Raw genomic sequence first — 27,751 nt, 5'->3', positions numbered from 1 at the left:
CATTCTGTCTTAAGAATGCTATTATTTTCCATTATAACCATGTTATAATGGAAAATAATAAAATCACCCGAACACCGAACCCGAACATTAGTGAAAAAGTCGCAAAGTTCGGTACGCAGTTCGGGTTCGCTCGACCCTAGTGCCAACCCATAGTAAAAAAAACATTTTAATGTTAATGCAGGTAAAAAGGCCTAAAAACACAAAGAAAACACTGGCAGACATTTATTTCTTGTTCACGCCCAAAAAAGTAAATGAAAGCTTATCATTACATGACGTGCCCCAAAACAATAGTGACATTGGAACACCATAACTTGCACTGCTAAAAACAAGCCCTCATAAAACTACACCAACAAAAAAATAAAAAAAATTATGGCTTTTGAGATGTGACAATTAAAACACAAAATAAATGACTGGGTCTTTATAGGCCCAACAGAGGCAGGTCTCCAAAGAGCTAGAAACATATCCAAATTTCCGATCCCACATCCTCTATTCATTCTATCATCTTTGGTTTGGGGTAAAACTGTCCAAACACAATTTCATGTGTATAAGATCCTTCCGACTCTCTCCTCTGTCAGGGGGATGAAGGATTGGGGGAAATTAGCCACTGATAGGGTGGTCTCACACATTGCGTTTTGTGGCACTTGTTTTGGCAATTTGTTGTGCCATGAAATGGATCCAGCAGGAAGGAGAAATATAGGTAGTTTCCACTCCCCTCCATCGCACCTTTGGCTCAAATAACTGCTTTAAAAAACCTGCCACGTAAAAGTTGTGCAGGGCACCACTCTTAAAGGTGTTATTCAACCCCTATAATGACTCCCCCCAATGCCTGGGCACCTCTTATAGATTATACCTACCCCGCTCCTCGGCACCTGCATCATTCCTGATCCCGGCACGACCGCCGCTGCATCTCCGCTGTGGGTGACGCTAGGGAGGATCATCCCCTTCACGACCTGCTACTGGCTGCTCCCCCCATCGCTGGATGTTTTGATCCACGCAATGAGGAGATGCAACAGCGACTCTGCGGGGATCAGAAGCGATGTGGTTGCTGGGCAGTGGGGTAAGAATTACCTATAAGAGGTGCTGGGCATTTGGGGGGGGTCATTATAGGGGTTTAATGTAGTCTGGTGGGCACTTTTTTACATATATATGTACATGCTTGGCTGTGTATCGAGGAGTCAGCCATCTACAGGTGGATTGCCTTCTGTAGATCTGTAAGACTGGGTTTACTCATTGTTTTTGATGAGGTTTTTGTTTTTAGGTGTTTAGCAGTTTTTCTGGTGTTTTTGTCCAAAGACATAATTTTTTTTTGCCCTGCTTGAAAAAATGCAAGTGCAAGTGCTTGTGGCTTTTTTAAATTACAATATTTTGCCAAGGTCTTTTTCTTGTACTGCTCTAAGAGAAAGTGACATCTGAGGGGTGTAAATACTTTATTTTATATATATATATATATATATATAAGAAAAATGGCGGCACTGGCTATAAACGAAAAAGTTGGGTGCACGTTCCTAGGGAATCGACTTCTTACCCCACTTTACCCCACTTTCTGGATTTATATATATATATATATATATATATATATATATATTTACACAAAAAAAAAAAAAACAAAAACCCCTAGGTCTTCAAACACTATTTGGCTGAAAGCACCACAAAAAGAAAAAGTTAGGTATTTTTTTGTTCAGTTCTTTTGGGCCAAAAACGTATGTACTGTATGGAAGCATGCTAAGAGCATACACAATGAAGGTCTATGGGAAAGAAATGGCAGGTGAAGATGGAGAAACCACCAGACCCAGAGGATGCTCCATCACTGACCCCATAACAGGAAAAAAATAAAATAATGTAAAACAACACAAAAAAGCAAAAAAAAAAGACCAATCCACCTTAAATTTAATTTTCTAGTTCATTGCCTTTTTAGGACTAAATTATGTGACTCTTACCTTTTACCTCTGACCAGCCTGTATCTTAATGTGTACCTAACCTTTCAACAAACTTTGCGTTAATTAATAGTACAGTGGGTGTACATGAGGAATAATACTATTTCTGGCCACTATATGATTTGTATCTGCCATTTTTTGCAGTTTTCATAGGTGGAGGTAGAATGTCTAGTTTGCATTACTCCCAGAGATGGTGGGTAAAGAATAGTTTCCATCCACTGCACATAGAAAGTAGAGGACAATTTGTTTCTTAACCTTCTCATACTCATAAGCAGCCCGGGATCATAAAAAACATTACAGTACTGACCTGTATGCTTGTGGATAAAGTACTTAAGAAGTTTATATCTCAGCCCGTGTAGCTGTAGCAGTCTGCGTGTCTGTGTGTGCCTCATTGAGTTCCTGCTCTCTTCTTCCCTCTTCCCTCTCCCCTCTCCATAGACAAAGGCAAAGTTGTGTGAACAATTAATGACCAATTAAATTACTACTTTACTCCACCTAGTACTACTACTACAGCTTCAAGTATACTGCACCATCCTGTCTCGAAAGTTCAGTGTTTGGATATATTATCTAAGGTCTGGTGATCAACAATAGGTTCCTCAATGTTTTCTAAAATGTAAATGTCTACATAAAATAAACCATCATCCTCTACTAATCTTTCTAGCCTTTAATAGACATAAATGTTACAGGGGGATGTCACAGGTTTAGTGCACAGCTCTTGAGTAACCTAGAACCTAAGGAACATACTGTAGAAAAAGTCACAAAGGCTCAGGCTATATGTAAGCACTATTTAACATTTATTTTTTATTTTTTTGAAACATATTGAAATACCATCAATTATACATAAGGCAACATGTGATTTACAGGTATCATGATATTCTTTTCAATCATACAGATTACATCAAAATGCAACGGAAATAAAAAGACATAGAAAACTGTCTAATAACCTGATAAACTTATAGCTAATATGGCATTTCTCAGACAATACTGCGCATCTGATTAAGAGATAGAGCAATCAATCAAAGGGGTTTATGAAAAATAGAAGTGATTCAAACTTTCCATTTAGATTGACATTGACATGACGCGTTGAAAGCCGAGGCGGACATCTTTTCATACCAGCATTGTTCATTAATGGACTGTAGAATGTTTAAGACGTGTATGTGCGTTTTTGTTTTCCAGTTGGCCACAATTTTTTGTCGCATAGCTATGCATGCATGAGAAACTATAGTAGAATGTAAAAAGGAGAACTTTTCTATACCAAAGCCGGGACTGGGACAATTTGAAATTGGCATATATCGGATAATATAGAAAATATCTGATGCCAAACTTTCTTTATTAATTCACATTCCCACCACACATTCATATATGAACCAATTCCACTGTCACATCTCCAACACACATCTGATGTGTTGGGGAAAATACGTGACAGGTGGCACGGTGTGAGGTACCATCTATTGAATACTTTTCGAATGTATGCATGTAGGATATGCATTTGCAAGGTAAGAGCAGATTGCCATTGATGATCAGTAAAGCTTTGATTTAAATCATGGTGCCAGTGGTCTTTAATTTTCCCCAATTTATCCCCTTCCTCCATTAGCAAATTTCTGTAGCAAAAGGATATGCTATGGGAATTGGAGTTAGGATTGGAGATCCATAGCCTTAATAAAGGAAAATTAGAGGATTGAGCAATAGTGTTGATCACGAATATTCGAAAATTCGTGAATATTTCGAATATAGTGATATATATTCGTAATTTCGAATATTACATTTTTTTTATCATCAGTACACATGATCCCTCCCTGCTTCTAGCTTGTGGGCCAATGAGAAGGCTGCAGTATATTTGACTTTAGGAGAAGTGTTGTTTGCGAATTTTCGTAATGCAAATTTTTATTGCAAATTTTTCAACTTACAACTATTAGACAAAGAAAATTATAGCACTATATTAGCTAAATTGCTCAATATTCGTTTTTTATTCGAATATTCGCTATATTGCTATATATTCTTGTTTTAGAATATTAAGAATATTCGAAAAAACAAAGTTATAGCAATATAGCGAATATTAAAAAAAAACAAACACGAATATAGAGCAATTTAGCTAATATAGTGCTATAATCTTTTTTTTAATAGTTGTAATTTTTTTCCAATCTGAACATCAGATGAGAAAAAAATTACAACTATTAGACAAAGAAGATTATAGCACTATATTCGCTAAATTGCTCTATATTCGTTTTTTTTTTTCGAATATTCGCTATATTGCTATATATTCTTGTTTTAGAATATTCCGAATATTCGAAAAAACAAAGTTATAGCAATACAGCGAATATTCGGGAAAAAAAACAAATATAGAGCAATTTAGCTATTATAGTGCTATAATCTTCTTTGTCTAATAGTTGTAAGTTGAAATATTCGCAATAAAAATTCGCATTGCGATAAAACGCATATTACACGATCATTACCTTGCTGATTTTTCGAGTAAAAAAATCGTAGAATATAAGAAATATTCGAATTTGCGAATATTCAACGAATATTCTACAAAATATTTGCGAAATATCGCGAATTCGAATATGACCCCTGCCGCTCATCACTATTGCGCAATGGGATTAAACCCAAAGCTAAGCATATGTTTAAGTTGCATGTACTGGAAGTACACTGAGGATGGCCGGTTATGTTTGGCAGCTAAAATGTGGAATTGATGTAGAGTAGGAAAACCCAGATTTTTCAAGAAGTGGAGGCCTTTCTCAGACCAGAGTGATGCTGAGAAGTTAGGAACAAACAACTCAACAATAGATATAGGGATATCCATTAATTCTATGGTGTCAAAACATCTATGAAAGGATGGGTTAGTCCACAGCCGTATCACAACTGAGATCGGGGATGTTAAGTATGGAAAATTGTTGTAGAACCCAAAATATAAAGGGAACATAAGAAAGTGTGAATGCTATGTCCCCTTAATAGGCCATGCTCAATCTGAACCCAATTTTTGGAGACATCTCTAATCCACAATTGTTTCAGTTGGGCCAGTATCACGGATTTATAGTATAAAGACAGAGATGGGCAGTTCACCCCACCCTGATGAATATGAGAAAACAGGATGTCCACCTTGACCCTCAGTCTCTTCCCACCCCACACAAACCGCATAAGCAAGTTTTGCAAGGTTTGGATATAGCAGATTGAGAAAATATATAGAATATTTGGTAGAAGTACCATCTTGGCCACAGCAATCCTTCCCAACTATGAGATGCCAAACAACCTCAAGGAGGATATTTTATTCTTAACCTCCTCTAATAATACGAGATAGTTAGTTTGGAACCATGTGGATGGTGGATAAGAGAGCACTGTTCCCAAATATGGCAAGTCTGTTTTGACCAATTGAAATTAATATTTTGTTTTCAAATTTCGGAGTACTTTAATGTCTATATTCATCGGTAATATTTGTGATTTGTTCACATAAATTTTGAAATAGGAGGTTCCGCTAAAGCGATTAATAATACAACTGGCTGCAATGAAGGTTTGGGAGGGATTGGATGAGACCAAAATAGTGTCATCTGCAAATAAACTAATTTTATTAGTAACGTTTCGGGATTTAATCCCAGTGATCTCAGGTGAGCTTCGAATGCTTTCTGCTAGGGGTTCCATGATGAAAGCAAAAATGAGAGGGGACATGGGACACCCTTGTCGGGTTCCATTCGTAATTTCAAACCATGAGGATAGAAAGCTCGAAGTATACACTATCGCATTGGGGGGGGGGGAGCATTTATAATATTGCAGTTTTTTCCTACCTTTGGAATTACTCCACCGATAACAGTTGTTGTAAGTGGTGGAACTCCAGGTACCTGTGTGTTGCAATAAGTCAGTGAATTAGTGTTGAATATGATATTTTAATATGATATTTAATAACATTACGCCATTATCTTTGGTGACCTACAGCTTCTCACTTGAAATGGTCATATTGTTGTCAGTTTTCTGTCTATGAAAATGGTAGCCATCCGATGTTTTCAGCAGTAACATATCCCATCAAAACAATAAACATGCACTTTCAATAGCTGTAAGGTGAACATCCATTGGCTGACAACTACTATTAAGGTGCGACCACATGGCGTAGTCTGGTCATTGTTAAACCCGGAATACTCTGTCAAACTCAATATTTATGGCTCTGATTCTGTAGTTTACAGAAACACCCCATATGTGGTCGTAAACCGTTGTACAGGGACACGGCAGGGCACAGAAGGAAAGGAATGCCATACGGTTTTTGGAAGGCAGGTTTTGCTGGACTGTTTTTTTTGACACCATGTCCCATTTGAAGCCCCCCCCTGATGCACCCCTAGAGTAGAAACTCCATAAAAGTGACCCCATCTAAGAAACTACACCCCTCAAGGTATTCAAAACTGATTTTACAAATGTCGTTAACCCTTTAGGTGTTCCACAAGAGTTATTGGAAAATAGAGATACAGTTTCAAAATTTCACTTTTTTGGCAGATTTTCCATTTTAATTTTTTTCAACTTTTACAAAGCAAGGGTTAACAGCCAAACAAAACTCAATATTTATGGCCCTGATTCTGTAGTTTACAGAAACACCCCATATGTGGTCGTAAACTACTGTACGGGCACATGGCAGGGCGCAGAAGGAAAGGAATGCAATATGGTTTTTGGAAGGCAGATTTTGCTGGACTGGTTTTTTTGACACCATGTCCCATTTGAAGCCCCCCTGATGCACCCCTAGAGTAGAAACTCCAAAAAAGTGACCCCATTTTAGAAACTACGGGATAGGGTGGAAGTTTTGTTGGTACTAGTTTAGGGTACATATGATTTTTGGTTGCTCTATATTAGACTTTTTGTGAGGCAAGATAACAAGAAATAGCTGTTTTGGCACCATTTTTTATTTTTTTTATTTACAACATTCATCTGACAGGTTAGATCATGTGGTATTTTTATAGATCACGTTGTCACGGACGTGGCGATACCTAATATGTATACTTTTTTTTATTTATGTAAGTTTTACACAATGATTTATTTTTGAAGCAAAAAAATATCATGTTTTAGTGTTTCCATAGTCTGAGAGCCATAATTTTTTCAGTTTTTGGGCGATTACCTTGGGTAGGGTATGATTTTTGCGGGATGAGATGACGGTTTTATTGGCATTATTTTGGGGGTGCGTGTGACTTTTTGATCGCTTGCTATTACACATTTTGTGATGTACGGTGACAAAAAATGGTTTATTTAGCACAGTTTTTATTTAAATTTTTTTTACGGTGTTCATCTGAGGGGTTCGGTCATGTGATATTTTTATAGACCTGGTCGATACGGACGCGGAGATACCTAATATGTATACTTTTTTTTTATTTATGTGAGTTTTACACAATGATTTCATTTTTGAAGCAAAAAAAATCATGTTTTAGTGTTTCCATAGTCTGAGAGCCATAATTTTTTCAGTTTTTGGGCGATTACCTTGGGTAGGGTATTATTTTTGCGGGATGAGATGACGGTTTTATTGGCACTATTTTGTGGTGTGTGTGACTTTTTGATCGCTTACTATTACACTTTTTGTGATGTAAGCTGACAAAAAAATTGTTTATTTAGCACAGTTTTTATTTTCAATTTTTTACGGTGTTCATCTGAGGGGTTAGGTCATGTGATATTTTTATAGAGCCGGTCGATACGGACGCGGTGATACCTAAGGCTACTTTCACACTAGCGTTCGGGTGTCCGCTCGTGCGCACCGTTTGAAGGGGCTCACGAGCGGCCCCGAACGCATCCGTCTGGCCCCAATGCATTCTCAGTGGAGGCGGATCCACTGAGAATGCATCCGCCTGCCAGCGTTCAGCCTCCGCTCCGCTCAGTGAGCGGACACCTGAACGCTGCTTGCAGCGTTCGGGTGTCCGCCTGGCCGTGCGGAGGCGAGCGGATCCGTCCAGACTTACAATGTAAGTCAATGGGGACGGATCCGCTTGAAGATGACACAATATGGCTCAATCTTCAAGCGGATCCGTTCCCCATTGACTTTCAATGTAAAGTCTGAATGGATCCGCTCAGACAACTTTCACACTTAGAAAATTTTCTAAGTTTTAATGCAGACGCATCCGTTCTGAACGGATGCGAACGTCTGCATTATCGGAGCGGATCCGTCTGATGAAACATCAGACGGATCCGCTCCGAACGCTAGTGTGAAAGTAGCCTTATATGTATACTTTTCTTTTATTTATGTAAGTTTTACACAATAATATCATTTTTGAAACAAAAGAAAAATCATGTTTTAGTGTCTCCATAGTCTGAGAGCCATAGTTTTTTCAGTTTTTGAGAGATTATCTTAGGTAGGGTCTCATTTTTTGCGAAATGAGATGACGGTTTGATTGGCACTATTTTGGGGTGCATATGACTTTTTGATCTTTTGCTATTACACATTTTGTGATGTAAGGTGACAAAAAATGGTTTATTTAGCACCGTTTTTTTTTTTTTTTAAGGTGTTCATATGAGGGATTAGGTCATGTGATATTTTTATAGAGACGGTCGATACAGACGCGGCGATAGCCCCGGTCGATACGGACGCAGCCCCAATCACTTCTATGGTGCCTGCGTTGCGTGAAAAACGCATAAAATAGAGCATGCTGCAATTTTCACGCACTGCACAAGTGATGCGTGAAAATCACAGCTCATGTGCACAGCCCCATAGAAATGAATGGGTCCGGATTCAGTGCGGGTGCATCGCGTTCACCTCATTGCACCCGCGCGTAAATCTCGCCCGTGTGCAAGAGGCCTTACTGTGCGTCAGTATGACAGGCAGTTGACAGGCGTCACTCTTAGAATCAGTTCACACTTCACTTATTTGGTCACTTACCAAAACTGACCAAATAACTCTAGTGTAAACTCAGCTTTACAGGTCAATGTTAGCGTCAGGTATAAAGAACTGTTCAGTGGCCCAAGATTGTTCTATAGAATGAAAGAGCACATTCCTTTTACATTGTTGGTAGATTCCACATGGATTTCTACAGAACCTGTCGAAAGTCAGGATCCGTTCTGTTTTTCATTGTTGTGCCCTTCTGACAGATCAGAAGAAGGGTAAAATAAATGTTAATGTCAACAAGGCTAAACAGCGACACTAGTGGCCCCATCACAGAGGGTGGCAACAGCACCAAGAGGAGTTAACATAGTAGCCCAGTGACAGAGTGGGGAGGGTGGCAACCACATGAGGAGTCAACACAGTTGCCCAGTCACAGAGTGAGGAGGGTGGCAACCACATAAGGAGTTGTAGTACCCCAGAGTGGCACTACCATTCATACACCCTGCTACTGTCTCTAATGGCTAACAATTTGAAGACAACATAGTGGCCCAGTCATGGAGTGGGAAGGGTGACAACTGCATGAGTACTTATCACAGTGGCCCAGTGACAGAGTGGGGAGGATGGCAACCACATAAGGAGTTGTAGTACCCCAGAGTGGCACTACCATTCATACACCCTGCTACTGTCTCTAATGTCTAACAAAAAATGTCATCTAAATATTTATTCTAGATCCTCCACACTGTGCATTAATAGTATTGATGTATAACTCTTATTTGTTAGGTTCATGTAATGTGTCTGGTTGTCCAGCAGATGGCAGTGTGTATTTGGCAGAGAGAGAGTATCTTTAGATAGAATGAAACTTACCATTCCATTCTCACCCTTTTGGGCAGACGTGAGCTAGTCCTTCCTACCAAGGGAGGGGTTGCAGGAAGTTACAGTCAGTCTAGTCTAGTCCAGTTTAGATTCGATAGTGGAGCTGAGCAGACATGAAAGATGGAGCAGTGAAGGGAAGGACCCCCTCCTGAAGCAGGAGTCCCTCCAGGGAAGCAGCTCATAGAGCACCACAACTCCTTACAGATTAAGAGACAGAGTATTGCAAAGGGGTCAACAGTTAAAGGCACCCTACTCCAAAGGTACCAGAACCGCTACATAGTACAGTAATCAGACTGAACCAGAGTATTCAAGTGTGCCTGCCAGCTTATCCGAAAGCCTGCTGGAACAAAGAGAAAGACCGAATATTGTCGAGATGAAAGTTTATTCAAGTAAAGTGGTTGAACTATCATCAATCTAGACACCTCCTACAACTTCAGTTTGTCCTCCACCTCCTCCCCTTTGTTACTTCAGAGCCTGACCCTGGGGATCGACGGTATCCAGGTAGGAGCACCGTGACACACATATAAAACTATTAAGGCCACATCACCACTCGGCATTCCTGAAACCTGGGACATGATCGTGCTTGTGGGGTGGCACGTTGCAGAGTCAACACAGTGGCCCAGTGACAGAATGGTGAGGGTGGCAACCACATGAGGAGTCAACATAATGGCCCAGTGACAGAGTTGTGAGGGTAGCAACTGCATGAGCAGTCAACACAGTGGCCTGGTCACAGAGTTGGCAGGGTGGCAACCGCATGAGGAGTCAACATAGTGGCCCAGTGACAGAATGGTGAGGGTGGCAACCACATGAGGAGTCAACATAGTGGCCCAGTGACAGAATGGCGAGGGTGGCAACCACATGAGGGGTCAACATAGTGGCCCAGTGACAGAATGATGAGGGTGGCAACCACATGAGGAGTCAACATAGTGGCTCAGTGACAGAGTGGTGAGGGTAGCAACCGCATGAGCAGTCAACATAGTGGCCCAGTCACAGAGTAGGGAGGTGGGGGCAGCAGCAGTGGCAGTAACAGCACAAGAGAGTGGGTGTCAGTAGGAGAAGATGGCAGCAGAGGTAGCAGGTGTGTGGCATCAGGCAGGTGACAGCATCAGAATAGTGGCTGAAGCAGCTGACCAGAAAAAACAGGTCTTTCTCTTTGGAGTAGCTATGCCCCCAGCTGCACAAAAACACCCGCTCTGATGCCACACTACTGGTCAAACAGGAAAGATTGTACATGGCAAACTCGCCAGTTGCGGCCACAAATCAAGTTTGGCTGCCCAGTAGTCAAAGCGATCTGGGATGGTAGGGTGCAGTCCAAGCATGCCACCACCTGGTGGTTCAGGTTCTGCTCCATGTCCTGCTGCTGCTGCAGGTGGATGGTTTCTTCAGTAGGTAGGTGAAGAAAAATGCTCATTAGAGACTCCAGATTTAAGTTGCTGCTGATGGAGTTGGTGCTGATCCTGCCCCCCTACCCCCTCTAGCAGTAATGGCAGTGGAGTGTGAGCACAGAGGGCCCCCCCCCACCCGGTCAGACCTTCGTGAGGATGGGCAATTGCACATTGGCCAACTGACTATATAGGATGTCTCAATAGTAGTTGAGTTTATCTTCCCCTCAGCAGGTGGAAAAAAGGCCCCCATTTTGGACCGTTAGCAAGGGTCTAACATGATGGAGAGCCAGTACTCATCCCTCAACCGAATGGTCATAATACAGCTGTCACTACGTACTCAACTCAGCATGCATCTGGCCATTTGCGCAAAGGATTTAGAGGGACTCCCTGCCTCGATCTCCATTTCATACTGCCATAGTGTGTAGGGGTTCATCTGCTTTGGCCTTCCTCATTGCCCTCCAACTCCTCCTGCTCCTATCCTGTCACATGTGCTGAAAAACTACCCATTTCTGTACACATTTCTTGTGCATGAATGTAGGTGCCACGTCTCCTGTCCCGTGACCAACCAGATCAGCATCTGCCCCAGGATGTAAAGGAGTGGAATGACATTGTTCATCCCGTAGTCCTGTCGACTGACAAATAAAGTGGCCCTCTAAAAGGGCCTGAGAAAACGGCAGGTGTCACGATTGAGCTGCCACTAAATGGTGAAGTTACACAGGGAGTGCTCCTGTCCACCTGCATCATCAAGAAATCATTCACAGTCTTCCTCTGCTCATATAGTATGTCCAACATGTAGAGGGTGGATTTCCAACAAGTGGAAACGTTGCATATGAGGCACTGTTGGGGAACGATATTCTGCCTTTGCAGCTCAAGGAGGGAGTGTTTTGCAGGGTACGAGTGGCTGAAGTGCATGCACAGTTTCCTGGCCATTTGCAGGATGTCTTTCAGTTGGGTGGAAAACTTCAGGAACTGCTTTACAACCAGATTAAAGATTTGTGCCATGCAGGGCGCATGGGTCAGCCCTCCTTGACACAGAGGCGGCAGTGCAGTCACCTGGCCTTGACCGTAGTTACAGCTCCAAATGTAGGTGCTGCCATAAACTTTAACGGACACCGGCTCAAGAACTGGCCCACCTTCTGCTCAATATATGTGTGCAGGGCTGGTACAGCCTTTTTGGAGAAGTAATGACTGCTTGGGACTCTCCACCTTGGCTCAGCACAAGCCATCATTTCTCTGAAAGGTGCAGAGTCAACCACATGGAAAGGGAGGGACTGTAGTACCAGCAACTTGGCCAGGAGCACGTTCAGACTCTGCGCCATTGGATGAGTGCTCGCATACTGTTGTCTTTTTGCTGATCGATTGATGGCGAAATGAGTGACGAGGAGTAGGAGGAACAGGAGCATCAGGACCAATAGATGATGGGAACGAAACACAGCTCTGTTCTGCTGAGGTTGTGGAGCCTTGACTGCTGGAATTGTGGGCCACTTGGAGATGCAGTGGTTGCTGCGTCATGTTGTACAACAACATTAGCGCCACAGTTTTCCCAGGCCACTTTATGGTGATACTGCATGTGTTGACACAGGGCCGTGGTGCCAACATTGGCACCCTGGCCACGCTTCACTTTCTGCCCACAGATTCTACACACAGCCACGCTGACATCCTCCGGCGACTTGCTGAAAAATTCCCACAATGGCGAGTATGGCATTTTCCACCACCACTGTGTGCTGACTGCCTGCTGCCTCTGTGAACCTATGCACTGATAGTTTTTTCCAGACTGGTAGGCTCCTGAGTCTCAGGCGGTCTACCCCGGGCCTGTTTGGCTCCAAACCTCACACTGCTACCACCCTGCTGACTCACAGCCACACTACCACCCTGCTGGCTCAGCTGCTGCTTCATTCGCAAGCTGCCACCCTCATCCCCTGATGATGATAATGAAGCACATTTTTCACCCGACTCCCACGTGCGATCAGCTGCATCATTGTCTACTACTGTCTGCACATCACTGATGTCACCCTAACCAGTCTCAGGGCCATGTGCCTGACTGCTTGCAACACCTGCTCCCACGCTCCCCTGCTGACTGTCCTCAATAAGCTCGTTTTCGCTGAAAAGTGGCGCAGAACCGTCAATTTACAATACTTCCAGAGCAGAAGGAACAGAAAATGAAAGAGGCAGGTTCAGGGCAGGTGGGGGCACATAGGTTCCAGGGCCATGCCAACTAAGCATGGTATCAGAGGAAGCCAGAACTCCTAAATGGGGATGTCACTTGAGATGTTGTTGAAGACCGAGGCAACTATTCAAGGACAGCTGGGTTGCTGGTCAAAACACGACAGCTGGATGACACTGGCAGCTCTGGCCTGTCACTGCGACTGCTGCTATCACCCCTCCATCTTTGGCAGCTACTTCTGCCAGCTTCAGAAACATTTTTGCCACTGCCCGTTCCCTTAGAAGGCCCTAGCACCTGTCTGTCTGACATACTGTACTGTAAAATAACTGTAAGTGTAAAATAGCACTAGTATCAGGCCGCAGTTTCACCTGAGAAACAAGGATAAATGGCTTTACTTATGTAAAAAATAACAAACGTGAAGCCCCCAAAATCTGTAGTATCAAGCCGCATTTTTACCCTAATTACACAAATAAGGATTAACCGATTTACTTATGTATAAAAAAAATTGAACATCCCAACATCTGCAGTATCAGGCCACAATTTTACCCCAATTACATAATTAATGATTAACGGATTGAATTATGTGTAAAAGAATGTGAATACCCTAAAATCTGAAGTTCATGCTGCAATTTCACCCCAATTACACAAATAAGGATTAACCGATTTACTTATGTATAAAAAAAATTGAACATCCCAACATCTGCAGTATCAGGCCACAATTTTACCCCAATTACATAATTAATGATTAACGGATTGAATTATGTGTAAAAGAATGTGAATACCCTAAAATCTGAAGTTCATGCTGCAATTTCACCCCATTTACACAAATAAGGATTAACAGATTTACTTATGTATAAAAGAATGTTAATACCCTAAAATCTATAGTATCAGGCAGTAATTTCAACCCAATTACACAATTATGAAATAACGTATTTACTTATGTATAAAAGAACATGAAGACCCTAAAATCTGTAGTATCAGGTCGCAATTTCACCCCAGAATTAAGGATGAATCGATTTACTTATTGTGGCAAAACCAACCTCGCCACTAGGTTTTGGAGGGGCCTGGCTACCAGCCTCTTGCCCCAGGATTATGGGCCCTCTCATCAGCCATGCTTGCGGTCGACCAAATGTGACTTCCATGGAATTCGGGAACCCCTGCTCGGATCTGGGTGATTTTTGGATATGTTGGGTGAATAATGCCTCCATTAGTGCCCCAAGTAAGAATAACGCCCCCATTAGTGCCCCCAGTAAGAATAATGCCCCCTTTAGTGCCCCCAGTAAGAATAATGCCTCCATTAGTGCCCCCGGTAAAAATAATGCCCCCATTAGTTCCCCCAGTAAGAATAATGCCCCCATTAGTGCCCCCAGCAAGAATAATGCCCCCATTAGTGACCCAATAAGAATAATACCCCCATTAGTGCCCCCAGTAAGAATAATGCCCCCATTAGTGCCCCCAGTAAGAATAATGCCCCCATTAGTTCCCCAGTAAGAATAACGCCCCGATTAGTGCCCCCAATAAGAATAACACCCCGATTAGTGACCCCAGTAAGAATAATGCCCCCATTAGTGCCCCCCAGTAAGAATAATGCCACCATTAGTGCCCCCAGTAAGAATAATGCCCCCATTAGTGCCCCCAGTAAGAATAATGCCCTCATTAGTGCCCCCAGTAAGAATAATGCCCCCATTAGTGCCCCCAGTAAGAATAATGCCCCCATTAGTTCCCCCAATAAGAATAACGCCCTGATTAGTGCCCCCAATAAGAATAACACCCCGATTAGTGACCCCAGTAAGAATAATGCCCCCATTAGTGCCCCCCAGTAAGAATAATGCCCCCATTAGTGCCCTCAATAAGAATAATGCTCCCATCTCTGGTTTTGCAAAAAAAATTAAAAAATTACCTCCTCCATTTGATGGCGCTGCAGTGAACACTCTCTGTTGACTGGAATCTGAGGACGGGACCTGCGGTCCAGTGTGATGACGTCTCGGAGCTCCTGTCCTGAGCTTCCAGTTGGTGCGTTCACTACTACGCAAGCAAATGGAGGAGGTAAGTTCTTTTTTTTTTTATTAACACAAGTGGCGGTGGAGGTAAAGGCTGTACTAATAAGTGCTCTGCAATGGAAGCGCTCATTAGTAACAGTCCATACAGAAAAATTGTGGGTATAAAGAAATTACCTGCACTGGCAGGGCCACTAAAATATCGGCCTCGCCGGTGAGATACTGGCCGGGTGGCAACCCTAGCCGCAGAACAGACATATGTATTTTTGTTCCACATCCAACTTCCATTATTGGTGGATTGGATGCAGACCCCTTCATTTCAATGGGGCCACAAAAGATGCAGACAGTACACAGTGTGCTCTCTACATCCTTTGCGGCCCCACTGAAATAAAGGGGTCCGCAGCCAATCCACCAATAATGGGGATTGGATGTGGAACAAAAATACCATGGTGTGAATGGAGCCTTATCTTTATTTAACCATTACAGAGAGAGGCACAGGCAACATGGGAACAGGACAATGACACTGTGGAGTCCTTTCCTGCAGTCAGTGATGTGTTCCTGCTTGTCTGTACCCCTCAGTCCCCTCCCCCCCCCCCAAACTGTGGACTTTATTCCATTGGTGGCAGTGGTGATGTCCAGCCTCTTCTCCAGCAGCACGTAAGTGTCCTTTGAAGCTCCCTTACGTGCCGCTGCTGCAGGAGAGGAGGGACTGAGCCGCTGAGAGACACAGCTTCCTCCACGTGCAGGCGCCGGATGAAAGCGCTGAGAGAGACAAGTTACCTGCATGTGGAGGACCCTGTCTCTTTCAGCACGCTCATCCCCTTCCATCCGGCGCCTGCATGGGGAGGAGCTTGTGCCCCAGCTCTTTCCGGTGCGCTGTCAGATTAGGAAGCAGCCTAAAGTGCTGCTTCCTATGGAAGGGATGGCAGGGGTCCGGACAGCTGGTGTCCACGGTCCGTATTTGTACCGCGGTCCGCCAGTTGAGTATCCCTGCTATACGCTGAAGATTTGCTATACTCCCCTGGCTATAACTACTAGCTCTTGTAAGAGCTGTTCCAGCTCTCTGGATGTAGGAGAGGTAGCCTGGAGCCTTGTCGTAGGTCCAGGGTGGGTAGAAGACGGTGAGGCCTCAACCAAGCTTCGGCGGTTTGTGGGGTCTGCAGCGCTTACGGTGTCAAGTGGAGTGCTTGGAGACCTCGGGAAGCACTAGGAGCTTCTATCGGCGGAGGTACTCGGGGTGCTAGGAGATCCGTTACACTTATGTATAAAATAACATGAACATGCCACAATCTATAGTATTAGGCTGCAATTTTACCCCAGAATCAAGGATGTATGGATTTATTTATGTATAAAAGAACTTGAACACCCTAAAATCTGTAGTATCGGGCCACAATTTCACCCCAATTAGAAAATCAAGGAATACTGAATTTACTTATGTACAAAAGACCATGAACACCCCAAAATCTGTAGTATCAGGCCACAATTTCACCTCAATTTCACAATTAAGGATTATCGAATTTACTTATGATGAAAGAACATGACCACCCTAAAATCTGTAGTACCAGGCCACAATTTCACCCCAATTACACAGTTTAGGATTAACGGATTTACTTATTTATAAAAGACCGTGAACAGCCCAAAATCTGTAGTATCAGGCCACAATTTCACCCCAGTTACACAATGTCTATAGGGAATGGACTTTGACAGGGTTCACAAGAAAATTAATAATTTGATTCATCATATACTGGCATCTAGTAAGACATACCTGGCTAGGAATTGGAAGAGTTCTGTTCTTAAATTAGAGGATTTGATAGCGAGGATACATTTCATTAAATGTGGGGAAAGATTAGATGCAGTTAAATAAATTGACAAGATTTGAAGAAATAAGGAGAATGTGGTACATATTTCTAAATAATAGACCGGTTTAGATTCCAATGTAATTGGCAAGAAGAATGAGAGAGATTATTAAAATATTTGATTAAGAATTTTGGATAGTCATATTTAGTTATGACTTGCTGAAGGACCCAGCTCCGCCCGGGTATATTTAATCTATTTAATTTAATGTTTGTGTCTGTCGTTAAAAGATATTGACAGTATCCACTATAACAGTGATATCTACAGCACACTGCCCCCTTATCAGTGACCTCCACAGCCCCCACCTCTTAACACTGACCCCCCACAGTGCCCCGTCCCTTAAAATGGGACCTTCACAGCAGTCCACCCCCTTAAATTTGACCTTTACAGCAGCCTTCCCCTTTAACACCCTTGATAGTGACCTCCACAGGGGTCCGCCCCTTAACAGTGGCCTTTACAGCAATCTGCCCCTAGGGTGGCCAGAGGTTCAGTTTTAGGCCGGACAGTCCGGCTTTCAGACTCCCTGTCCTCCGTCTGGCGTAGGGCCTGGACGGACATAGAGATGTGCTTTTGTACAACTCACTCTCAGACAGCAGCACTGTGCAGTCTGAACGTGAGCTGCAGGGAGAAAGTCACCCTCACTCCCACCCCTACAGCTGGCAGAAATTGATTTTTAACTTCATTTTTTCAATCCCTGTTGGCTGAGGAGTGGGAGGGACTTGGCCTAACCGGATGGGGGCGTGGCTTAGCGGGACCTAGAAGTTTATTTTTAACTTCATTTTTTCAATCCCTGTCAGCTGAGAAGTGGGAGGGGGCATGGCCTAACTAGATGAGGGGCGTTTCCTTTTGAACAGCTCACTCTAAGTGTGAGCTGCAGGGAGAAAGTCACCGTCCCTCCCATCTCTGTAGCTGACACAAGTTGATTTTTAACTTAATTTTTTCAATCCCTGTCAGCTGAGGAGTGGGCGTGGTCTAATCTGATCAGAGGCGTGGCTTAGTAGGACTTAGAAGTTGATTTTTAACTTCATTTTTTCAATCCCTGACAGCTGAGTGGGAGGGGCTAAGGCCTATCCGGGTTGGGGGCGTGGCTTAGCAGGACCTAGAAGTTGGGTTTTAATTTAATTTTAGGAGGGGCGTGGCCTAACTGCATCCGCGGCGTGGCTTAATGGGACCTGGGGGCGTAGTTTTAAGTCCATCTTTTGAGGGTGACCTAAATGGCCACCCTACCTTCCCCCTGAACTGTGACCTCCACAGCACTCTGCTCCCTTAACAGTGTCGTCCACAGCACCCTGCCCCTTTAAAGCTGACCTGAGGAAGAGAAGAAAAATTGCAGGGTTGTTATGGAAGTTAGAGCCTACAATAACCCAAAAACCTTGCTCTTTTTTTGTACAAGGGTTGTTATGGAAACCTGGTGTAAAACTGTGTCTATGTGGAGACGAAACGGGGATCCGCTATGGGGGCCAATGTGGCCCCCTCGTATGCAAATGCATACATGATTCATTTTGAAGAGACATACGTGTACCCACATTCTCTCTTCCAACAATATGCCCACATATGGTTACGTTTTATTGATGATTTATTTTGTCTCTGGAGTGGACCTATATCCAGCGCAGAATCTTTTCACCAATATCTCAACAACATATACCCTGAACTGAGTTTTACTATGCAAACTGACAACAATAAGATTAGCTTTTTGGACACCTTAGTACTGAAAGACGAAGTTGGTAAGATAGCTTTTGATCTGTATAGTAAACCGACTGATAGAAACAGCCTTCTATTATATACCAGTAATCACCCAAAAGCCACCAAGAGATCACTACCAGGATCCCAATTCACACGGGTAGAACTCATTGTCACTGATTGTTCCACTAAGGCAAAGAGACTAGGAGAAATGACCAAAAAAATTGTCGAGAGAGGTTACCCCGACCATTCATTTACACAAAACCAAAACCCCCACATAAGACTAATTCGCAGCCACAATCTTCTAAGCGCATACTGAGTATACTTACATACCATCCCCTTACACCTAAAATACAATATATACTTAAACAACACTGGCATATACTCACAAAAGCTTATCCAGGGATATCGGAATTCCAAACTCCACCATTAACTTGCTATAAACGCTCCAAGAACATTAGGGATGGGTTGGTCCGAGCAGATATCGGACCCCAAAATCAGGCATTTTTCCCTGCCTTCATTGTGCGCAGTGCTCCAGTGTGATTAAAGGGAACATTGTGACCCACCCACACTCAGGTAAACGCTACACGATTAATGGCTTTTTCACGTGTGACACCACAGATGTGGTGTATCTGATTAAATGCCCATGTGGATTGTGTTATGTGGGTGAAACAGAACACATTAGAGACAGGATTTCGAAACATAAGTCCACCATTAGAACGAATCAATTACTTCTACCCATCCCTGCCCATTTCAAGGAACGGAACCACCAAATCTCTTCTCTTAGATTTCAGGTACTAGAACAGGTAAAAACCGCATGGAGGGGTGGTAACCAGACATTATTATTAAAACAGCGAGAATCATACTGGATACACCGCTTGGATACATTAAGTCCCAGAGGATTGAACCAGGAATGCGACTTTTTCTTTAACATATAATGGACTAAGTGTTAATATTGTTGAACTATATGTATCTATCCCTCTAATGATGATTATTGTACATCTCTCCTCACAGATTCGATAATGTGGATTTTAGAACTAGAACATATGGGTAAGACCATTTCCCCCCCCTCCTCCTCCTTTCCTACCCCTTTTCACCCATTTCCCTTTCCTTCCCTCCTTTCCCTAATACCCCCCTCCCCTTTCCCTTTCCTTCCCCCTCATCCCATTAGATCAGTTAACATTAAAGTGAATTGTCTTGTGAAAACTATATAATTCTATAATTATATATATATATATATATATATATATATATATATATACATTTTATTAGTTACTAGAGGTCTTCTACAAGCCTCCTATATACAGATACAGCGATTATTTCTCCTCATTAGTGCACCGCTAGTTCCAATATATAGTTATCACATTAAGGGCAACTTCTATGCCCTCTCTTGCCCTAATACACCATTGCGCATGCGCTAAATATTGTGACGTCATTACGGACGCGCGTAGCCACCCGAGAGAAGATACATTCTAGTCACCTTTATAAACCACAGCGCGCCATTAACAGTGTACACATCCGGCAGAGGTCTTTATCTACAAACTACAGGTACAGTATCATTTGCTGGCCTCTCTTCCTCTTCCTTCTTTGAACATAGTCTTTCATAGAACAGGATATATTACCGCATCAGGCGCCCCATAATATATAAGATAGCATACTAGGTGATATTTAGTTGTATTTACCTGCATACATGTACAGTACAGACCAAAAGTTTGGACACACCTCATTCAAAGAGTTTTCTTTATTTTCATGACTATGAAAATTGTAGATTCACAGTGAAGGCATCAAAACTATGAATTAACACATGTGGAATTATATACATAACAAACAAGTGTGAAACAACTGAAAATATGTCATATTCTAGGTTCTTCAAAGTAGTCACCTTTTGCTTTGATTACTGCTTTGCACACTCTTGGCATTCTCTTGATGAGCTTCAAGAGGTAGTCCCCTGAAATGGTTTTCACTTCACAGGTGTGCCCTGTCAGGTTTAATAAGTGGGATTTCTTGCCTTATAAATGGGGTTGGGACCATCAGTTGCGTTGAGGAGAAGTCAGGTGGATACACAGCTCGATAGTCCTACTGAATAGACTGTTAGAATTTGTATTATGGCAAGAAAAAAGCAGCTAAGTAAAGAAAAACTAGTGGCCATCATTACTTTAAGAAATGAAGGTCAGTCAGCCAGCTGAAAAATTGGGAAAACTTTGAAAGTAAGGGCTTTTTGACCATGAAGGAGAGTGATGGGGTGCTGCGCCAGATGACCTGGCCTCCACAGTCACCGGACCTGAACAAAATCGAGATGGTTTGGGGTGAGCTGGACCGCAGAGTGAAGGCAAAAGGGCCAACAAGTGCTAAGCATCTCTGGGAACTCCTTCAAGACTGTTGGAAGACCATTTCAGGGGACTACCTCTTGAAGCTCATCAAGAGAATGCCAAGAGTGTGCAAAGCAGTAATCAAAGCAAAAGGTGGCTACTTTGAAGAACCTAGAATATGACATATTTTCAGTTGTTTCACACTTGTTTGTTATGTATATAATTCCACATGTGTTAATTCATAGTTTTGATGCCTTCATAGTCATGAAAATAAAGAAAACTCTTTGAATGAGAAGGTGTGTCCAAACTTTTGGTCTGTACTGTATGTATTCTACGGCCTTCATTGATATATGTTAACTGTGATGATATATGGTGATTGTACCACCGCTTGTATGCTGCATGAGATTACCCTACTGTGACTTCTACATAGATGATACTTATGAAATTGTCTTTTCTTTTCCTCCTTTTGACAAACATACCTGACCCTCATCTTTTTATCTTTTTATGATTTACATTTTTTACTCAATTATTATATGAATTTATAAGTGATCCTTATTTTCATAATTTCTTATAGATCCCTTGAAAAAGGTCAATCATATGGCCGAAACGTTGGTACAAACTCTACGACTTTAATTCATATGCTCCAATCCAGATGTACTATACACTATATATATGATATGATGTTAAACATCTACTAATTAAAAAGCATTAATTGAGTCTGGTGTCACGAATTTCCTACTTTGATACGAGACGATTTATCGTCCTCCGTGGGCACCCAACACTGCATAGGGTGTGCAGATCTCATCATCCTCTTACTTTATGTGGAGACGAAGGACCTGCGAGCTTCAAAGAACTTGCGAGCTTCTATTGGCTGATAAGGGACATGTGACCATGTGTATGGCAGTTAGGGACTTGCAGGCTTCTATTGGCTAATGCAGTTGATTTTTTTGAAATATCTCTAAAACCTTCCCGGAGACCTGATGTACCTGTGTGCCAAATTTGGTGATCGGTCCAGTCGTTTGGTCGCGCAAAGAGAACAGACAGACGTCCAGACAGACAGAAACTCATTTTTATATATATAAGAGATGATGTTAGAGGATTTTCTGTTTGTGCTTACTTTTCATTTAGGTTTGTCTTTTTGAAAATGTATAAATTGCGTGGTGTAAATAAAACATCTGAAGTATCTCAACACCCTGAAGATTCCTCCAAGGTCATGTCTTAAATGATATTCTAAACACACGTGCCTGATCTGATACAGAATCTAAAAATGGGATGCTTGTGAATATATGTTCAACTGTGTTGCTTTTATCTTTATATACTTACAGTTCTGTTTGAATATAATGATGTAAAAACTTTCACATAAGTGTATAAATAAAATAAAATAAAAAATTAGATGTAATTTATCAGGGCCAAGGAGACGATAAGCCAATTCCGATAAATTAAAATATAAATGGTTCACATATAATAATTAGTAATAACAGTGCTATGATGACAGCAGGCACACCCAGTACCAAATTTCCTTGTCTGGTCTGCAGAGAAGGAGCCTCACTACTGAGCATGTGTAGCACACATTTAGACATTTACACTAGGGGCCTTGGAGCAGCAGCAAGAAGATGGTTTAAGCCCACTTTTACATGCTCAGTATTTGACCAGTACTTTTCATCAGTCTTTTGAAGTAAAAACTAGAAGTGAATCCAAAACACAGAAGACTCAAAAATCTTTCCAGTATACTTTTTGTCTGTAGGTCCCACTCCTGGTTTTGGTTTACAAATACTGACTAAGTGACAGTGGCCTTAGGGAAACTAAACAAAGGAGAGGTGAAGGTTTTTCTATCACTGCTAGATCCTATTTCTGTTTATTTTTTTTTATTTTTTTTTATAAATTAAGGGCATTATATTAATAGAGCATAACACATAATTTGTTTTATGAATAACATTTGTAAACATAAATTAAATAATAAAAATATATACTATTTCATATTTTTATTGAGACAGGAGTTGTAGTTGGTACAGTTCTACCAACTATGAGCACCTCCACAACTGTCTACTACTCCACCATCCTATAGCTTACGTCCGGATCTCCAGTTAATTTTATGATTTCACCTTTGGATGTGCCCTGCTAAATAAATACTTTTAGGATCATTTAGGTGTGTTGTATATTCAGCTTTTATTTTCATTTGTAAAAAAACTGAAGATCAAAGGAGACCAAAAAATTCCACTTGGAATCCTCCTAATAGCAGGTAGTGTCATTACAATTACTTCTGGAATAAAGGTTATGTTTTAACACTTACAGGAGAGGATCCCAAGTGGGATTTTTTGCTCTCCTTTGACCTTCAATTATGTCTTGCTAAATAAGTAATTAGCTGCACACATTTTAGGAAAATATCTCCTATTACATAAGTGAAACCTATTACATGAGTGAAAAAAACACCATAAATAATTTAGGTTTCATGTAGGTGCAATCTATTGCACTGTTTCAGGTGTTTTTTCTTTGGCACATGGCAAGAAAGTATATAAGCAACTGATTGTTCATACCCTGTATCCGTTTAGGGTCCATTCACACGTCCGCAGTGTTTTGCGGATCCGCAAAACACTGGGCCGGCACCCCAATAGAAATGCCCAATAAGGCTCCATTCACACGTCCGCAATTCCGGTACGCATTTCCGTTCCTGAAAAAAATAGAACATGCCCTATTCTTGTCTACGGTGTCCGTGTTTTGCGGATCCGTGGATCCCCATAAAACACACACGGATGTGTGAATGGACCCTAAGAATAAGACATGAGACTGTGTGCTGTCCACATCTTTTCCATCCCCATTGAAAATGAATGGGTCCGCACCCGTTCCGCATAATTGCGAAACGGATCAGGACCCAAAGTGCGGACGTGTGAATGGACCCTTAAAGTGTTACATCTGCACAAAGTATGAACAGATATGCCTTTCCTTACCCTTACTTTCTGCTCATTTTTTACATTGTTTTGCTATATTTTGCCAAGAGATGTCAATCTTATTTGTATCTATGTGCATCCACTCAGTAGTTGTGTTGTGAATTGCTTTCTGCCAATTTTTCTTTTATCATGTCACCATATTATGTTGTATTTGTGTCTTGAAGAATTTGAGTCCTTAACCAAATTCGAGCTAAGGGTGGACACATCTGTAGGCTTTTAGATTGCATGATGATATCCGCAGTGCTATAATGGATGGGGTTGATTTTCCCATAAGGCCTGCATACTTTTAATCAACATCTTGTCTACTTGTAAAGAAGCAAGTACAATAATATTGGGAATTATTTTAAAGTTCATTATTTCTAATTGTACTTACATCTCCACTTGATATTTCAATGTCCATCAGGCCCTCTTTTTGCAAAGCAGTTAAAACACATCCCAGGAAATTGGCAGAGAGACCAAGCTGGGATTCAGATGCCTCCTTCATTGGTGGCAAAGTAATCTGCTCCTTGTGGCCAAGAGGGTAATCAATAAGGCCACCACCCAGCTGGCTTACCACTGTCTAAGGCAAAATAAAAGACCATTAGAAGAGCATAAAGTATCTCTGTATTCCACTTGAATACTAAGTAAAGTTAACACCTTTACTATATTCATACTATATGTACCAATGCTATTTGAAATAAGTGTCCTAAAGTTTTGCCCCCATATGGCATTTCTTTCAATAGACATTTGGATCATGTGAATGGCTATAAACTCAATTATCATGCTTCTAATATCATAAATTGATATTGAACTCTGGAAAGTTTAACTGTGATCTAACTTACATTTAAATCCAATTCAATAAACTGTCCGGTCACTATTGGAAGACTCGATACCGTGTACTGAATACTGCCAATCAATCCAAGGGGGACCAATGCTGCCGAGAAATAATAATGATATTGTCAAAAGTCCATTCATTCTATTTGAATTTAAGGAGTTCTATCTGGCAAATATATCATAAGACATGTAGTGCCCCAAAAAGGCCAATCCCCAAAAGCAATATGGAGTTACAGTAATAGAGGGTAGGAGTGTGCCACACCCAGAACCACCTATAATAGCTATACCCTGGTGACAGTAAGAACCCCAATGATCAGTTGTGTATGGGGAAGGCAGATACAGTAAATAAAGTTGAAAATGGACAATTTCTTTAAAATGTTTGATATATTACATAAAATGTCAAAATGTAAGCTTTGTCAATGGTTATGACTTCTGGGGGTATCCTTGTTCACAAACCTCATATCCATATAGGTTGTCATATTGAAAGGTTGCAGAAAGGGTACTGTCAATGCAGAACATTGCTATGCAAGAGGATTAATATGTACAGTATATTCAGTCAGCTTACAGTTTACGGTGAGAAGAAGGCCATTGGTTAAATCTAGCACGATGTTCACCACCGGACATAACTGTAGGGAATAATAATAATAAGATATTTGGGTAATTGATGGTAATTTCACCTTATACGTTTACACAGCTATTTGTGTGTGTCAACTAAATTTGGTGCATAAATGTGAATTAAAATAGGCTTATACTACAGGTGTCAATGAGAGCATATTTGTGAAAAGTACTACTATAAATTTTGGATCCTACATGATCACATTCCGTTACTTCAACTTTTCATGTACCCTATCCAAGCTATAATCCATTTTACACAATTCTCCCTCCTTCCCTAGTCAGTATTATTTAAATTACATATGGGTCCATCCTTACTATTCCTTTTGGCTCAAGACATCCAGAAATATGTGGTTTTGTTAAAAAGACTTTTGTGTTATGCCCAACGAGCACGAATATGTCGAACCGTGAGGAAAGGTAAGGAAGGGTATATGCAATGCTGGAGGTCCCTATGACTAGGCTCCTAGTTTTTACATTCTGTTAATGTTTATATTTGAAAGCCGTGGGCTGAACATTATGGAAAGCAGACAATGATATGTCCAGCTTGGAGGACTTTAATGTCTATTACTGTCTCAGAATTATTATTTTTTTCTGTTCAGCTTACACGTCAAGTCTTGACCATCTTAACCCACTTTTTATTCAAGGTGAATAAATCCCATGATGACCATGTACAAGTTTTGTAAAGTACTTTATTTTTTTCCAGTAGGTAAAGATGAAAGATAATGTCTTAATTTGAGACATACCACTCCTGGTAAAATATTTCGAAGCAGGTTGGTGAGAAGCCCATCCAGGATTCCAGAAAGTAATCTGTCATGAAAATACAATGGGGCAGATTTACTAATTCTATTTTAAAAGTATGACAACCTAATCTTAAGGTGCATTTACACTTGCAGAGCTTAAGCCGATTGTCGGGAAGGAAGAGTTCCTTCCTGACAATCGGCTGCTCGTTCAGTGGAGGTGACTGCTGCATTTACATGCAGTGATCACCATCATAGTGTGAGAATGAGTGATCACTATTGCGATTGTTCATCCTCATACAGCTGCATTGTTTCTTGGAAGCAGACCACTGTTTAGACAGCACAATCTGCTGCCCATTAGCGATAATTTAGGTGCTTGCACTAACGATCATTTCACCCAATGAATGAGCTTTTCGCTAGTTCATCGGGTGATCTGTGGTACTTTTACATAGGCAGATTGATTCTCAGGAACGATCGCAGGAACTTTCATTCCCATTCTGCCCGATTATCTTGATGTGTAAATCCACCCTTAGACAAGACAGACAGAAGATGCACCAAATTTATCAAAATGGAACACACTTAAATTTGGCCCACTTTTCAGTATATGGTGGTGCATGGCAATGGCTTTGGACTGTGAAGTGAGCTGTAGGCCATGGGTGTATGTAGTTGCAGCAGTATATGTGCTGGTTAGGCTACTTTTACATTAGCGGCAGGGGAGTCCGGCAGGCTGTTCAGGCGGGTGAACAGTCACCATTGAGTTAAGGAGTTTTGCAGGACTAGTAGTCCACACCATCTAGACACTATACCTTGGGCTAGCTCAAGACTGGACATTATTTTGTCCAAAAAATGGTTGCAATCTATTAATAAATTAGGCACATTTTCCAAATGTACTAAACCATGCCTCCTTTTCTATACATTTTTCAAAACTGTCTAGCGATTTGTAAAATAGTGTAAAACACATATTAAAGGAGTGATTTACAATCAGATATATGCCACTTTTGTGGTGTATATCTGGAGCAGATTCTGTTTCACACCATGTTGCGACAGAATCTGAGACTTCTTCTCTGCTCATGCCAGGTCTAAAAAAGTGGGCCCATCTCATTCATAATTTTCTTCATATGGTTTAGGTGTAGAAAATGGTCTAAATGTTAGACAACAAGGAAGCTGTCTTACATTTAGAATCGGTGGTGGATACGCCACAGTTATGTAGAGTCTGGCGCCTCTACATGGTGATCCATCGCCAGCACAGGGGCCTATTAAGACCGGCATCTAAAACATTGGTCTTAATAAATTTGCACCTAAGTTTGCTGAAATGCATGTGTCCAGTTTTCAATGCCTTCTATGACAGACATATTTAGCTTAGTATATGTTCCCCAAGTTTCCTTAGTTTTTCTGAAACTTTACACTGAGACTTTTGGAAGAAAGTATACCTAATGTCACCCACCCTCTTAGTAGCCTGATATTTATTCCACCAAGTAGTGCTTGGCAATCTTCAATAACCAAGCGGGGAACTCCTGAAGACTCCTGTGTCAGTCTGGTTCTTGCTGTAATGTTTACTTCCACCAAGATATCAAGAAACCCTAGAAGGCTTAAAATATCACATTAAAACAGGATTCCATAGCCTGAAAAGTTATATACCATAAATGATTTTTTTTATTACCATAATTTTTAAAATT

The 27,751-nt window shown here is 41.5% G+C and overlaps 1 protein-coding gene across 3 annotated transcripts in view; it reads right to left on the bottom strand.

Annotated features, from left to right (window-relative positions):
- Nucleotides 1-27,751, bottom strand: part of LOC121005271 (BPI fold-containing family B member 4-like) — a 126,739-nt gene that overhangs the window by 45,674 nt on the left and 53,314 nt on the right. For all 3 annotated transcript variants that reach the window (XM_040437903.1, XM_040437905.1, XM_040437904.1), the window contains 6 exons: nt 27,520-27,663; nt 26,082-26,145; nt 25,292-25,352; nt 24,735-24,826; nt 24,287-24,472; nt 5,711-5,764 (listed from right to left, as the gene is read on the bottom strand). In XM_040437903.1, the coding sequence (XP_040293837.1) occupies nt 5,711-5,764; nt 24,287-24,472; nt 24,735-24,826; nt 25,292-25,352; nt 26,082-26,145; nt 27,520-27,663 (601 nt within the window). The remainder of the gene's footprint in view (nt 1-5,710; nt 5,765-24,286; nt 24,473-24,734; nt 24,827-25,291; nt 25,353-26,081; nt 26,146-27,519; nt 27,664-27,751) is intronic.

The sequence above is a fragment of the Bufo bufo genome, chromosome 6 (genome assembly GCF_905171765.1).
Source record: "Bufo bufo chromosome 6, aBufBuf1.1, whole genome shotgun sequence".
NCBI classification, from domain to species: domain Eukaryota; kingdom Metazoa; phylum Chordata; class Amphibia; order Anura; family Bufonidae; genus Bufo; species Bufo bufo.
This window is presented reverse-complemented; position numbering and strand designations above follow the sequence as displayed.